The sequence below is a fragment of the Caretta caretta genome, chromosome 2 (genome assembly GCF_965140235.1).
Source record: "Caretta caretta isolate rCarCar2 chromosome 2, rCarCar1.hap1, whole genome shotgun sequence".
NCBI classification, from domain to species: domain Eukaryota; kingdom Metazoa; phylum Chordata; order Testudines; family Cheloniidae; genus Caretta; species Caretta caretta.
Window position 1 is genome coordinate 17,258,197 of NC_134207.1, and position 16,837 is coordinate 17,275,033.

General features: G+C 45.8%; 1 protein-coding gene across 5 annotated transcripts in view; it reads right to left on the reverse strand.

The window, feature by feature from the left end:
• The window catches only part of EFR3A (EFR3 homolog A), a 191,612-nt gene that overhangs the window by 51,473 nt on the left and 123,302 nt on the right, over positions 1-16,837 (reverse strand). For all 5 annotated transcript variants that reach the window (XM_048841671.2, XM_048841670.2, XM_048841669.2 and 2 more), the window contains one exon: positions 1,359-1,437. In XM_048841671.2, the coding sequence (XP_048697628.2) occupies positions 1,359-1,437 (79 nt within the window). The remainder of the gene's footprint in view (positions 1-1,358; positions 1,438-16,837) is intronic.

The window sequence follows — 16,837 nt, forward strand, 5'->3', positions numbered from 1 at the left end:
CAGCCCTGAACTCAGACTAACAATCTTGAGTGGTGTTCCTCTTTGCTTTAGCACTGCATTTGGGCAAATTATACATTTCTAAATCCCAGTCAATAAAAAGCTGGACTAAAGGTGGATAAAGGAGGCCAGGAAGGACCATTTTCCATTAGTACCCCTCATCTTAAATGAAGTACAGCCTCATTTAAGTGGTACGTTGATGGAATGGAAAATATTAGTTGTATTACTTGTATCAATAGTTTGAGTTAACAATGTGACAATTCTTTGCCTTTTGGATGTGTGTTCTGGTTATGACTTGAAAGTCAGTTTTATTCTTCCTTCTTCCTCACACCCACAAATCTGAGAACATATGGGATTAGATACTCATCAACTGTGATTCTTGGTCACGGGTACAGGGTAAAACTGTTTGACAACTACTGGAGGATGAGATCAAATTTTCCTATAAGGCACATAAATGGCAGGGACATTGTAGATTCTTTGCCTTCATCTACCACCAAATAGAGATCTGTCATTATGAGTAAGGCTGCAAGTCTGTCATGGAGGTCACGGATTCCATGACCTCCGTGACTTCTGCAGCGGTTGGTGCTGGTTTAGGGATTACACGACTTGGGCAGCACCTGGGCCAGAAGCAGCAGTTTGTGTGTGGGAGGGGGCTCAGGGCTAGAAGCAGGGGATTGGGGTTGTGGGGGGCACTTACCTCGGGGTGGGGGGCTCCCGCCTCCCACTAGCATGGCCCTGCAGCTCCTAGGTAGTGAAGGGGCCAGGGAGGGGGCTCTCCGCCACACACTGCCTGCAGGTCCCGCCCCCGCAGCTCCCATTGGCTGCTGTTCCTGGACAACAGGAGCTGCGGCAGCTGGTGCTTGTGGCAGGAGCAGAGCGTGGTGCCCCCTGGCCTCTCCACCGCCTAGGAGCTGCAGGGATGCAGAGCCTGGTAGGGAGCCCATGCCAGCCCCGCCAACCCTTCCCCCTCAGCACGAGTGGGGGTCCTGGGCCGCGCTGCCTGTCCGCTCCCCACCACCACCAGTGGGGTCCCGGCCTGCGCTGCTTGTCCACCGCCCCTTCCACCAGCAGGGTCCTGGGCCACCTCCCTCAATGCTCCCGGACAGTTGCCTCCTTCCCCGCCCCCAAGCGCCCATGGCCCCCTGTCCAAGATTTAGTCATGGGTATTTTTAGTAAAAGTCATGGACAGGTCATGGGCAGTAAACAAAAATTCACAGCCTGTGACCTGTCCATGACTTTTATTAAAAATACCCGTGACTAAAATGTAGCCTTAATTATGAGTAAGCGAGCATATAATTCATGTTGTCAGCTTTGTTCTTACGGTATGTATAGGTCTAATCACTGGACTAGATCAAACCTACCTGTATAGAATACATGATGATTTTGAAGCAGGAGACAGCAAATTCATTGGGGTCCCAGAGTCTGTGATGGTCTAAATGTCTGTAACAAAAAAACAAAAGACGTCAGTTTTCCCCAGTGTTTGTTTTTTATACTGATTCTTGACAAAATTATGGATTGTGTCCCAGCAATTGGTTTTCAGTCATTTTAAACTGAAAGTCCTGTTTGCAATGATGAGACAATTTTTGTGGTCCCATTTATCATTGCTGTGTGTCAAAAGGTTTTCAGCTTGTTAACTCTTAAATGACGGTCTTGTAGTTACAGAAGAGGACTGGAAGTCGGGAGATCCATGTTCTATTTGCCAAAACCTCTGGCCAGAATGTTGACATTTGGGTGCTGTGACAAAGTTCCTCTACCTTGGTGAGTCTTGAGCTTATTGGCGGATTTGCTCGCCTTGGAGCTTCACGACAGCCCTCAATTTGGCCGTTTTTGTGAACCCACAGTCCAGGTTAACTCCTCCTGTGTCTGACCAGGAGTTGGGAGGTTTGGGGGGAACCCGGGCCTGCCCTCTACTCCGGGTTCCAGCCCAGGGCCCTGTGGAATGCAGCTGTCTAGAGTGCCTCCTGGAACAACTATGCAACAGCTACAACTCCCTGGGCTACTTCCCCATGGCCTCCTCCCAACACCTACTTTATCCTCACCATAGGACCTTCCTCCTGGTGTCTGATAATGCTTGTACTCCTCAGTCCTCCAACAGTATACGTTCTCATTCTCAGCTCCTAGCACCTCTTGCTCCCAGCTCCTTACATGTGCACCACAAACTGAAGTGAGCTCCTTTTTAAACCCAGGTGCCCTGATTAGCCTGCCTTAATTGATTCTAGCAGCTTCTTGATTGGCTGCAGGTGTTCTAATCAGCCTGTCTTAATTGTCTCCAGAAGGTTCCTGATGGTTCTGGAACCTTCCCTGTTACCTTACCCAGGGAATAGGGACCTACTTAACCTGGGGCTAATATATCTGCCTTCCATTACTCTCCTGTAGCCCTCTGGCCCGACCCTGTCACAGTGCCTAAAATTGGTCATCTTAGTTTCTATTTAGGAACCTAAATAAGTGGCTTTATTATCAGAGGTACTGAGCATTCACAGGTCCCTCTGAAATCAACCCCCTTGTAAGATAAATAAGTATTATCCCAATCTTGTAGTTGAGGAAACTGAGGCATAAAGGCCAATATATTGAAGATTCATAGTTTGAGGATATGATCGTATGGGTTCTCCACCATAGGATGCGCACATGCCCATGCACTCTCAATCAGAGACTGCACAGTAGTAATTGCAAGCCTGTGCCTGCACAGAGCACAGAGCAGTATCTTGTGCTTTGAACAAGGGCATTTAAGGAAGCGAAAACTCATTGTTGCTCAGTTTCTTCTCAACAGCCTGCTGCATCATGACACGGCATTCTGATTTATGTGCTGCAATGCAAAGGCACTTTAGGGGATCCCAAACCACTTTGATCCAGACCATTCTAGTACCATCAGAACACTTTCTGCACACCTCACGAGACCTTCCAGAAAAGAATCAAACTGCAGAGACACCCGTACGTCTTCTTAATCTGCCCATCCTTCTAAGAGGCCGTTTTGACATCTCGGTTGAGGGCACTGACCAACCTATTCCACTCGATCCTCTGTTGTGCAACTACAGCCCCTTTGGAAACCAACTGTCTTACTTCTTGCTTGCCTGGGAATATCATACCTCAGACAAGTAGATATTGGAGGTCATCCACTTCCATCCTATCCTCCCCTCCACCCTCTTCAAGGACCCTTCTCACAAGGAACTCCTAAAATAATAAATTCAGTCTTTCCTCCTCCTGGGGACAATGGAGCCAGTTCCACTGGAATTCGTCAGAAGAGGCTTCTATTCCAATTGCTTTCTAGATCCCAAGAGAGCTAGCGGGTGGAGACCAATCCTTGATCTAAGGAACTAAAACAACTGTGCTCTAGGACATCTCAGAATAGTGACACTAGCTACCATAATCCCTTCCCGAGATCCAGGGGACTGTTTCGTTGATGTCAACCTTCAGGATACTTTCAAGTAGTGATCCACCTGCTCACAACTTTTCCTATGCTTTGTAACAGGAACAGATCACTATCGGTATCGAGTTTTCCCTTTTGGACTCTCCACTGCCCCAAGGTTATTTACAAAGATTTCCCCAGAGATATCAGTTTGCCTCCAACAGTGGTGGAGCTCAGTATTCCCATACTTGGATGGCTGGCTGCTACAACTCCTGCCAGCTCAAGAGGTCCACATAGCAACATCCAAGACTTAACCTTATTCCAATCTCTGGGGCTCCGTATCAATCACTAGAAATCCATAGGTTTCAGAGTAGCAGCCGTGTTAGTCTGTATCCGCAAAAAGGAGTACTTGTGGCACCTTAGAGACTAACGAATTTATTTGAGCATAAGCTTTCATGAGCTATAGCTCACTTCATTGGAGTGAGCTGTAGCTCACGAAAGCTTATGCTCAAATAAATTTGTTAGTCTCGAAGGTGCCACAAGTACTCCTTTTTTTAGAAATCCATACAGTTCCCAGTACAAAGAACAGACATTATAGGAGCTACCCTAGATTCCACAACAGCCAGACTTTATTTTCTACCCTTTCCAATATTATCTCAACAATACAACTGAGCCAACAAACAGCAAGGGTTAGCCTAAGGCTCTTGGGTCACACATCAGCCTCCATGTCTGTGACTCTCCATAGAATCAGAATCGTAGGACTGCAAGGGACCTTGAAGTCCAATCCCCTACACTCATGGCAGGACTAAGTATTATCTAGACCATACTTGACAGGCGTTTGTCTAACCTGCTCTCAAAAATCTCCACTGATGGAGATTCCACAACCTATTTATTCCAGTGTTTTACCACCATGAAGTTAGGAAGTTTTTCCTAATGTCCAACCTAAGCTGCCCTCGCTGCAATTTAAGCCCACTGCTTCTTGTCCTAACCTCAGAGGTTAAGGAGAACAAATTTTCTCCCTCTTCCTTGTAACAATCTTATGTACTTGAAAACTGTTACCATATCCCCTCTCAGTTTCCTCCAGACTAAACAAACCCAATTTTTTCAATCTTCCCACACAGATCATGTTTTCTAGACCTGTAATAATTTCTGTTGCTCTTCTATGAACTTCATTTTGCGAGCCTACAACTCAGATGCTTTCAAATGTGAGTAAGAACAGTGTATACCCCAAACTGACAAAGCCTATCCAAACACTTTACAGTCTCTCCTAGCGTGGAGGAGACTTTCACATGGTGGAAGAACCCACTTAGTCTGTGTTGGAACCCCATTCTTGTATTCCACACCATCAAAGATCTTCACCACAGACACTTCTCTGCTAGGATTGGGAGCGCACCAGCAGGGAGTCACAGCCCAGGGTAAATGGTGTTACTGGAACTGGTGCTTTATATCAACATTCTGGAGCTAAGAAGAGTATGATATGCTTCATAATACTTCCTTCATGCCACACGGGTCACTTAGAGTAATGCTGGACAACTGGGTAGTGATATATTACATCAACCTCCAAGGTGGAACAAGATCACAATTCTTGTGCACAGTCGCTAAGGCTGTGGAATTGGTGTTTCTACCATTGGATATAAGTATGAGCAGTCTACCTACCAGGCTTCTAAAATACATGTGCAGACTTCCTGAGCAGATACTTCTGACAAGACCACAAATGAGAACTCAAAGACTGTCTTTTGCAGGGTTCTACCAGAAATAGGCCATCCTGAACACCACGAAGTGTTGCCTGTTTCTGCTCCAACAAAGGTTATGGCCATAAATCCCTGGGGGACACCTTGATAATACCATGGCCCCATACTCTTCTTAGCCACCTCTACTACTAATCTTCAAGAGCCTTCTCAAGCTGTGACAGATGAGACACAGCCAGAGCAATTCTCATAGCACTGGGCTGACCAAGATAGGTATTGTACTCAAACCTCATCCACTTCTCGGAAGTAACACCCCCTCATACTTTCTATCAGGAAGGATCTCTTGCCACAGAACTCAGGGATCTTAATTCATCCTGGTCCCTCCTCCCCAAACCTGAAAGCATTGCTCCTCAATAGCTCGAACATGGAGTTAATCTGTTTAGATAGAGTTCAGTCAATATTCCTATCTAGTAGAAACCTCAATACTCACAAGACATACCCCCAAAATGGAAACATTTCCAGTCCTGGTGCTCCCTCCTCAAGCATCAGAGGTTCTGTTCCATCACCACAGCTTTCCACTCACCCATTCATGGCTTTCCCACTCTTCGCACACCCTACAGCAGCCAGATTACTCCAGAGTCCATACAGCTTATTTTTCCCTGTTCAGAACCTGTCCTTCCAGCAGAACCTCAATTTGGTTTTTAATGCATTAAGATCTCCCCACTCCTTTGGACTGATGGCTACCTGCTCTGGCCTCCAACTTTCCCTCAACATGTCATTCATCATCAACATTACTTCAGTAAAATGAATAGGAGAACTGGGAGCACCCATGGCTGACCTACCATATACCACCTTTTACAAAGGCAAAATTATACTATGCCCCCATCCGTGCTTTCTCCCCAGGTCTCCTTGGAATATCTTATTACCCAGGAGATTTACTAGCCCCAGTTTTACCCCAAACCTCATGCCTCCAGAGAGGAATCCAGTTCTCAGTCACTGGATGTCAGAAGAGCCCTTGCCATCTCCCTGGGCAGACTTCTCAGATTCCCTATTTTAGTGTTTTTTAAAAGAATTTTTTCCTCTCAAAAAATGCATATTTTTAATCAAATTTTGTGTTCAGCCCTCCATTTTAGAATATCTGAAATGTGCCCTGTTCACAGTTTAGTAGCAAGGATTGGATCGTGCTTGGTCAATAATCCTTACCTTTATGGAACTATAGTTGATGTAATGGGTGGAATTGTGTTCACCAATGGTTCCTTTCATTGGCAATATATTTTATACAAGAAATTGTTTTATGTAACTAGGCTCAGAGGTCATACACTGGGTACATTTCTAAATATAAGATAACAAGAATATAATATTTTAAAAGTATTTGGGGGGGAGGAAGGTGTTCAGTCTTGTGTCGTTCCTGGTGTGTTATTTCTTTTGGCAACAGAAGGCAGAAACAGAAGTAAGCCAAAGACCTTTTATTGGCTAAAGGAAACCAGTATTAGTTTACAAGGTCACCTTACCTTCTGAAGAGTCTTGAGAATATTGAAGAGTCTGTGACCTTTCCAGTTCTATCTTCAGCAATTATATATAGTAAGTCCTCAAAACTCTTCTGGCCCACAACACAGATGGCCAAGTGAAAAAGCCAAGAGTTTCTTCTGTTGAGACCACAATCTCCACAGAAGAATCAACATTCTAAATTGGTTTTGTGAGTGACTTACTCCTGTATGATTGTCAATAAGACAGTTTAAAACAGGGGTTCTCAAACCGGGGGTCGGGACCCCTCAGAGAGGGTTACAAGGTTCTTACATGGGGGGGGTTGCGAGTAGTCAGCCTCCAGCCCAAATCCCGCTTTTCCTCCAGCATTTATAATGGTGTTAAAAATATAAAAATGTGTTTTTAGTTTATGGGGCGGGGGGGGGGGTCACATTCAGAGGCTTGCTATGTGAAAGGGGCCATCACTACAAAAGTTTGAGAACCTCTGGTTTAAAAGAAGCAGTTGAGAGTGTTCAGGGTGTCCTACTGCAGAAATAGGAAATACTGATCCTCTTGTGGAAGCCAAAGTGCCAAATGTAGATAATCGTTAAGAAATATTTCTATTATAGTAGCACCCATATAGAGGCCCCAATAAAGTTTGAGAACCCAGTATGTTACATGCTGTATAAACATTAAGAGTCAGTCTCTGTCTTTCAGAATTTACAATCTAATATTATATCCCCTTAGCAGTTGGAAAACCTTCTCCCCCATTCATCCACCTCTGCACCAGAGAGATGAGGCTTTGAGCTCATATGGTCGGCTGTCTTCTTGAGCTTCTAGAATAACCTTCAATGTATGAGGCTTGGATTTGTCTTTCTACTTCCTCTTTGTCTCAGGAAGAGGAGGGTCCTCTGGCCATCGACTTGTCCAGGTACTCAGAACCAGACTTGTTGGTGTTAAACCAACATTCCAAGATGAACAGATGGAGCTTATACTGCACCTCTTTTGTGCCCTGTACGTGAAACTGGTGCACAGAGCGTCTAGCAGATGACTGACACATCCAGAGAATGCCCACTAGTTAGTAATTAACATTTTTGCCTTTCAAAAAGCACAGTGCTTGAAGTCTAATATATTTTATTTAAATCAGACACTACAGAATACAAGGGGCAAAAGGCCTGAACATCATGCCACATTATAGATCCTAACAACGTGGACAAAAGGCCAGAGGACCCAAAGAAAAAAAACTAATATTCTGTATTAAAAAAGGTACATACAGTAACAGTAACACTACAGGTGTATGTGCACCTAACACTTTCTAATTGGAGACTTTTGCCAGCAGCGCCACTAGGCAGTGCATGCACTGCTGCTCTCCTTGTGTGCAGAGAAAAGGACATAAAAGGGGTGTGTCCACTACATCCTTGTATATGAAGTGTCCAGTGCAGTAGGGAAAGGCAAGAGGGTCATGGACTAGATGCATACCCAACATCTCAAAGAACAAGTTACTGTACAGATAAGTAACGTTTTTCCCCCACCTTCGAGTGTACATATACATTTCATCACAAGCGATTCATCAGTAGTTCTCTTGCAGGTGGAGGACTTCAGATCACTTGAACAGAGACTGTAACACTGACTTGCCAAAGTTGGCATCATCTCTACAGGCTTGAGTGATGTCAATGTCTGGAAAAAGTATGAACAGATGACTGTGACGGCTTTGCAAACATTCTCTATAGGGATGTTGCTCAGAAAAGCTGATTAAGCAGACTAAGCTCTAGCAGACTGAGCTGTTATCCTTGAGGACTTTAGTAAGATTGTAGCACTGCTTAATGCAGTCAGAAATCCAACAAGAAATTTGCTGAGCGGTTACAGGTTGGCCTCTAATTTTCTCAGCTTATGCTACAAAGAACCTGAGAGAGCTCTGAAAGCCACAGTGTAATCCAGATAGAATACCAGAGCTCTGCAAACATCTAAGGTATGGAGTGTCTCTTCAGCTTTTGAGGCGTGAGATCTTGGGGGATAAAAACAAACATCAGAAGATGAATTGTTTGATTCAGGTAGAAAGCTCAAATTATCTTTGGAATAAACTGAGGATGTGGCCTAAGAGAAACTTTGAAAGGAGGATCAGCTAAGAGATCTTGAAGTTCTGAAATTCTCCTTGTAGAGATGACTGCCACTAGGAATCCCTTCTTCATAGAAAACAGAGACAGTGAGGAGAACCGATTAGTCTGGAGATGACGAAGTTAAGATCCAATAAAGGTACTGGATCAGACACAGGTGGGTAGATGTTGATTAAAACTTTCAAAAATCTGGAAACCAGAGGGTGAGAGAAGACAGAAAACCTATCCACTGGCAGATGCAAAGCAGATATTGACACCAAGTGGACTCTCACAGAACTAACTGATAGGTCAGAAGATTCCAAGTGTAATGAAGTACAATACATGTGAGATCTCTGTGTGATGGGGTGGTATGGGCTGAGATTGCACCTAAACAGAAAACCTCCATTTAGTTACTGTACAGTCTCTTGAACTCCTTATCAGGAGCAGATCTAGATGAGACTGCTGAGTGCACTCTCTGGTGTCAGAGGAGTCAGAAACTGGGTGGGTGAAGAAATAATCAAAGTCCTGCTGAGGGACTTGGTAACTTCTATCAACCCACTTTGCCGTACGTGGCATAGAGGACAGTGAATGTTCACTGGCTCTAACAAGACTTCATTAATGGGAAGGGCAACCCTTCCTGGGGCAGGAGCCTATAGAATATTAAGGAGACTGTGTGAGTTTTCTTGTACGAGCTCAGCCTGACACCCTGACAAGTAGCTACTCTTCTCATCAAGTCCTGAAAGACTTTAAAGTTTTCTGGAGAATGAGATGTCAACTCTGGGGTGACTGCTTCATGTCAGGAACAGGGTAAAATATTGGGGCAGGGAGTAAGTAGAGAAGACATCTTGGCTTTCTTTCATTAATTCCCCTTCCTCAACAAGATCTAGTACAGCTGATGGAGGGATGGTGGAAGGAGTCTCTCCAGAGGTTTCCTGCACTAGACTCTCCTCTTGGACTATAACTCTGATGGAGGACTAGACTCCTTCGGAGCAGGCCAAGACAAGTACAGTCATGGAGGATATTCTATTCTCTCAGTAGACCATAGGGGAGGGTACCATAAAGGAACCTCTTTTTAAGAGTACCAGTCCTGTTCCTTCTGCCTCATGTCCCCTGAACAAGATCTAAAGCCTGGTCTACACTATGAGGTTAGGTCGAATTTAGCCACATTAAGTAGATTTAAAAATGACTGCGTCCACACATTCCGTCAACCTAAAGGGCTTTTAAAATCAATTTCTGTACTCCTCCCCGACGAGGGGAGTACCGCTAAAATCGACCTTGCTGGGTCGAATTTGAGGTAGTGCGGACGCAAATCGACGGTATTGGCCTCCAGGAACTATCCCAGAGTGCTTCATTACGACTGCTCTGGACAGCACTTTGAACTCTGAAGCACGAGCCAGGAAAAGCCCCAGGAACTTTTGAATTTCATTTCCTGTTTGGTCAGCATGGCGAACTCAGCAGCACAGGTGACCATGCAGTCCCCCCAGAATCGTAGAGTGTAGAATGTTTCTACGCTCCCCCAATCATCTCCATTCCTGAGGTTATCGCAGATTACAAGGCGAAAAAAACGCACTCGCGATGACATGTTTTCCGAGCTCATGCAGTTCTTCCGCACTGAAAGGCCACAGCTTAATGCATGGACACATTCAGCGGCAGAGGCCAGGAAAGAATTAAGTGAGCGTGAAGAGAGGAAGCAGGACACGATGCTGAAGCTAATGTGGCAGCAAACAGACATGATGAAGCATCTGTTGGGGGGAGCAAATGGACATGATGAAGCGTCTGTTGGAGCTGCAGGAAAGCCAACAAGAGAACAGACTCCAGCTGCATCCACTGTATAACCGCCTACCCTCCTTTCCATGTTCCATAGCCTCCTCACACAGACGCCCAAGAATGCGGGGAGGAGACTCCGGGCACCCAGCCACTCCACTCCAGAGGATGGCCCAAGCAACAGAAGGCTGTCATTCAAACAGTTTGATTTTTAGTGTGGCTACAATAAGCAATGTCGCCTTGTTCTTCCCTCCTCCCTCACCCCACCTGGGCTACCTTGTCCATTATCTCTTTTATTTTTTTTAATTAAGAAAGAAAGAATGCATGGTTTCAAAACAAGTTATTTTATTTCAAAGGGGGGAGGGTGGTTGGCTTACAAGGAATTAAAATCAACAAAGGGGGCAGGTTTGCAGCAAGGAGAAACACACACAACTCTCACACCGAAGCCTGGCCAGTCATGAAACTGGTTTTCAAAGCCTCTCTGATGCACAGCGCACGTTGCTGTGCTCTTCTAATTGTCCTGGTGTCTGGCTGCCCAAAATCAGACGCCAGGCAATTTGCCTCAATCTCCCACCCTGCCATAAACGTTTCCCCCTTACTCTCACAGACATTATGAAGCACACAGCAAGCAGCAATAACAATGGGAATGCTGGCTGTGCTGAGATCTAACCTAGTCAGCAAACAGCGCCAGCAAGCTTTTAAACGCCCAAAAACACATTCTACCACCATTCTGCACTTGCTCAGACTATAGTTGAACTGCTACTTACTACTGTCCAGGCTTCATGAGCCATGGGAGCAAGGGGTATGCTGGGGTAGGTGCAACCGCACGGTGCTGCCCGCTGGGAGAGCAGCCTGAAGCAGAAGCCTCCAGCTCGCATGATATTCCAGGCAGGACTGAATCTCCATGAAACAAAACTTAAAGAAGAAAATGACCTGGAGTCTCTGGCTCCCATTCAGTGCTCTAAGAGGAGGATAGCCATGTCTGTCCAGGTGCTCCTAATCGACCTCACCGAGGTCTGCCAGGAGCACCCAGGAGATGTATGATGGCTATCAGTCCTACTGCACCATCTGCCATGAAGGCAAGGAGTTGCTGCTGTGTAGTTATGCAGTACTGTGTCTGCCAGCAGCACCCAGGAGACGTACGGTGACGGTGAGCTGAGCGGGCTCCATGCTTGCCATGGTATGGCGTCTGCACGGGTAACCCAGGAAAAAAGGCACGAAACAATTGTCTGCCATTGCTTTCATGGGGGGGGGGGGGGGGGGGCTGACAACATGTACCCAAAACCACCCGCGACAATGTTTTTGCTCCATCAGGCACTGGGAGCTTAACCCAGAATTCCAATTCCAGCGGAGACTGCAGGAACTGTGGGATAGCTATCGCTCTGTAAGTTGATGCTAGCCACGGTAGAGAGGACGCACTCAGCCAACTTAATGCGCTTAGTGTGGACATATGCAATCGACTGTATAAAATCGGTTTCTAAAAATAGACTTCTATAAAATCAACCTAATTTCGTAGTGTAGACATACCCTTAGAGGGGAATAAAAGTACAGGCCTCATAAGAAGTAGTAGTACTCGTCTGGAAAGAGGAGCATTCTCTGTAGGGGTCCATGGGGGCTTTGGTAACGACGAGACCTGCTGGTCAGAAGCCGCCCGAGGACAAGGTAGATAGAATGCTGCACTCTCAATCGATGTCAGTAGTGCCGGCATAAGGTACTGGCAGAGATGATATCTATGGCGCTGGGAGCGACAGTGGTGCCAGCAGTGCTGACAGACTAAGGCTAACTGATAGAATTATATACATTGAAGACTTAAAGCTGGCAAATTGAAGCAAAAACTACAGGAGCTCCAACTCTTGCCATGGGCGCTGAGACGGAACAGAGTGGGGTGGTAGACATGCCCCTTTTTTGTCTTTAGCTCAATGCACAAGAAGAGCATGTGCTACCTAGTGGTAATACTGGCAAAAGTCTCCTACTCAAATGAATTGGGTGCCCCTAAACCTAAAGTGGAATGCATATGTGCACAATCACTTGAAAAAGAATAAGTGTTACAGTAGCATCCAGAGGCCCCGTACAAGATCAGGCACTCATATTTGATATTGTACATACAATAAAAGAGTCCAAGCCCCGAATAATTTACAACCTAAAAATAGGGACAAAAATACAGGGAGGGAAAGGGTGACAACAACAAGAACAATAGTTTATATACATTTTTAACGAACTGTACAATCCTCAGGCTTTGAAGTTTCTTTTTTAATACCTGGTCAGGAGATACTAACAAGCAATTTGTCTAGACGTCATCATTGACATCATAATAGAGATCTTAAAGTATCTGAAGGAACACAGACTTCTGGATGTGTGAAGTGATTTTTGGAGGGCATTCCACACAAAACAGAGGGCAAAAAGTTATCTCTGGGAGAAGTGGACAAGCAGTTGAAAGAGGCTACCATCATTAGTAAAACAAAGGGTGAAAGTCACAACATGGTGAAATAAGAGATTGGTTAAGTATGAGGAGCTAAAATTCGAAGGACCTTGTTAAATTGGACAGTGGGGTGGGAGGAGGTATTGTTTCATATTCTCTGTGTATATATAAAGTCTGCTGCAGTTTCCACGGTATGCATCCGATGAAGTGAGCTGTAGCTCACGAAAGCTCATGCTCAAATAAATTGGTTAGTCTCTAAGGTGCCACAAGTACTCCTTTTCTTGTTAATAAGAACTCAATTGTTGTGTTTGATGTGATGAGAAGGGAGCTCATGCATTGCCTGGAAGTATCTCTGGTAATATACAGAGAAAAAAGTATACATTTCAGAATTTGACACTCCAGCTTCTACATGTCCTCATTAACCAAAACAAGCAATTAATACAAATATTTCCCTCTATATTTATTTTAAAGTGGGAAATAAAATTTACCAAATCATTGGCTGGCCAGGTTATAAAAGTTCTCTTTTGAATAACCTCCCACTTCCCAGCTTTTTTTTAAAAACAGCCCAATGAAATAAATATGTAAATGTTTCCTTTTAGTCAGAGGAAAGGCACTAACAGCATGGCACATCTCAAAGGTATTAGCACTTCACAGCAGTGCCACAGGTACTCCTTTTCTTTTTGCAAGTACAGACTAACAGGGCTGTTACTCTGAAACCTGTCACAGCAGTGTGCTGACTTAAAAAATAAGATAAGCAGAACTGAAGTCTTTCATTTCCATTTTACCGCTGAGAAGAGGAAAAGGCTACTATGACAGAAAAAAGCATTGCTATAAAATGCAACAAAGAAGCATCTGACTGATATTCACAACTTTTTATTTTATGTAACAAAGTATTATGATTATGTAACAATCAACAGGAGCCAAGAATGGAAGATGTAATTTGGAAGGGTTTTTTTGAAATAGAAGTCAAAATAAAATTAAACAAACAAGTTACTAATTCCTCCTTACATGGGTTAAAAATACATATAAGGACAACCACCATTTATTTTAGTTATTACACCCTGGATGCAATTCAACTTCAAATTATTTCTATTCCCCTAGATCAGTGGACACCAACCAGTCGATCACGATCTCCCTATCAATCCCAGAGGATCTCCTAGTTGATCGTGATCTCCGATGGTGCAGTGGGGCTGCTGCTAAGGCAGGCTCCCTGCCTGCCCCGGCCCCACACTGCTCCCGGAAGTGGCCAGCACAGCCCTGGGGACAGGGGCCTCCCTCCATGCAATGCCCCTGCAGCTCTCACTGGATGGGAACGGGGAGCTGTGGCCAAGGGGAGCTGCGGGGGCGGTGCTTGCAGAGAGGGGCGGTGCTTGCAGAGAGGGGCGGTGCTTGCAGAGCCACATTCTCCCTGATGCTCCCAGGGGCGCATTGACCCCTTCTGGGAGTGGTGTGGTGTGGCGCCGGGGTAGGCAGGGAGCCTGCCTTACCAGCAGCCACACTACACCGCCAACCAGGAGCCGCTGGAGGCAAATGTTGACTGGCTGGAGGCTGCACCCTGAGCCCCTTCTTGGAACCAGCACCCTATACCCCTCCTGCACTCCCAAACCCCTTCCTGCACACCAAGCCCCAGCCCTGACCCCCTCCTAGAGCCAGCACCTGGTATCCCCTCCTGCACCCAAACTCCCTCCCAGAGCTTGTACCCCTCATCCACTCTTACACCCCAAGCCCCTGCCCCAGGCTCAGCCCAGAGCTCCTCCTGATACTGTGAACGCCTCGGCCCCAGCCCAGAGCCCACACCCACTCCCAAACCCCAATTCCCTATTCCAGCTTGGTGAAAGTGAGTGATGGTGGGGGAGAGCGAGCTGGGTGGGGGGGAATGGAGTGAGGAGGGCGGGGCTTTGGGGAAGGGGTGGGGTAGATCCTGGGTTGTCCTTAAATTCAAAGTGATCTTGGGCATAAAAAGGTTGGAGATCACTGCCCAAGATCATCATGGCTTGCTGTCCCCATAGTGGATCATAAATTATGCTATTTGCATTGACTGCAAGATGTGTCACTAGAGTTTGAGGACTATCTCAGGCATTATGTTTAGAGCAGTGGTCTCCAACCTTACGCACAAGATCACTTTTTGAATTTAAGATCAACCCAGGATCTACCCCGCCCATTCCCCAAGGCCCAGCCCCGCCCACTCCATTCCCTCCTTCCTCCATTGCTCACTCTTCCCCATCTCATTTTCACCATGCTGGAACAGGGGGTTGTGGTGCGGGAGGGGGTGTAGGCTCTGGGCTGGGGCTAAGGGGTTTGGAGTGCGAGGGGGGCTCCGGGCTCAGCCTGGGGCAGGGAGTTGGGTGCAGGAGTGAGGGGTGCAAGCTCTGGGAGGGCGCAAGCTCTGGGGCCCCGAGGGGGAGGACAACAGCAAGTCTTCCGGCGTTGCCTGTTCCCACAATTGCTGCCCCCGCAGCTCCCATTGGCTGGTTTCTGGCCAATGGGAGCTGCGGGCAGGGGCAGCGCATGGAGCTGCCTCACCCTCCCACCCCCAAGGGCCACAGACATGCCAGCAGTCATCCACTTCCAGGAGCAGCGTGGCGCCAGGGCAGCCAGGCAGCTTGCCTCAGGCCTGCTGCGCCGCCGAACTTTTAGCAGCCAGTGATCATGATTGACTGGCAGAGGCTGCAGGATCAACTAGTCGATCACAATTGACTTGTTGGTGACCACTGGTCTAGAGTTAAACCTTTGCAGTACTGGTTCCATCTAATACTAGATATGCTATGGGGGACAGTGGCCAACAGGAAGGTAACAGATGACAGCAAAAAAATGAAAAGGAAAGCGGTGAAAAGTGGAAAGGAAGTACTTAAAAGTTTCAGACAACTGGAGAGGAAGAGGAAAATGAAAGTACAGCACAAGAGGGTAGTAAAAGAAAATCCCACAAGTACTATCATCAAAAACAATCCAGGAAAAGTACTGATAAGGGACAGTAAGATGACCTGACCTAAAATAAGAAAAAAATGGATTACAACCCTACTCTTGTCACTAATAGGACAGTACCATGCTGACAAATTTCTGAAGTGAACTTGGTAAAACAACCACTGTAAAAGGCTGCAATGTGCACAAGAGTTTAAAAAACCAAAAACTCCAGCCTGGATCCTCGTACAGCACATATGCCTTTTTAAATGCTTTCCCCCCCACCCTCCACAGACAAAAATGAAAATTTTAAGTGTTGGGGTAGCCTCTTGGACCTTACCCACTCAGGAGTATGCTGGGTGGCTTCTGAGACCTTATCCATCCAGTTCCCAAGAATTCAGTGCAACTCCAAACTATCACTCATCTTTATTGGCATATAATCAAACTGCAGTTGAGCTTAATCAAAGCTCAAGCGGGTACAGGGAATACCACACAGCCAAAGTTACACAGCACCCCTTTTCCCTTTATATACATTTACTCATTACACTGCATTTACTATACATTGCATCACACATTTTGAGACTGGCCTGATCACTTTATAGGAAACAATCCCTGTACAGCACGCATTGTTCATACATAACTTACTCTTTACCTCATCTTATGTTCCAGGCTTATCTTATCCTTTGTTATGTTGTCCATTGTAAATGGTTTCCTGAGTGTTTCCCCTTATCTTAGCTAGTACAGACATTCTGTTTCCAGCCTCCTGATCCATTTAACCTCCCTAATCCTGGCTCCAAGAAATGAGGCCTCATACATGTCCAATTATCCATGTCAAGCCAAGCCTACAAACAGTAGCAAAGACAAATATGATTTCTCACCTACTATATTTACAAGCGGATGAAAATACAATAGATATTCAGGCTTGTTAAATCTCCTGTTTGAGAGAAGAAACTGCATCTTTAGTTGCTTTCAAAACTACCCTTACCCAGGAGTATTAGTGCTACCTCTGAAGTGCAAAAAACACAGACATCCAAGATGATCCTGACCCCATAAAACTTGACAGCAGGAAGTGTACACTGAGCACCCTTACAGATTTCGCAAGCCAGTTACCTCAAAAAAGGGATGATCTGGGGAAACACTACCCAGAAGCTTAAAGCTGAAGAAACACACT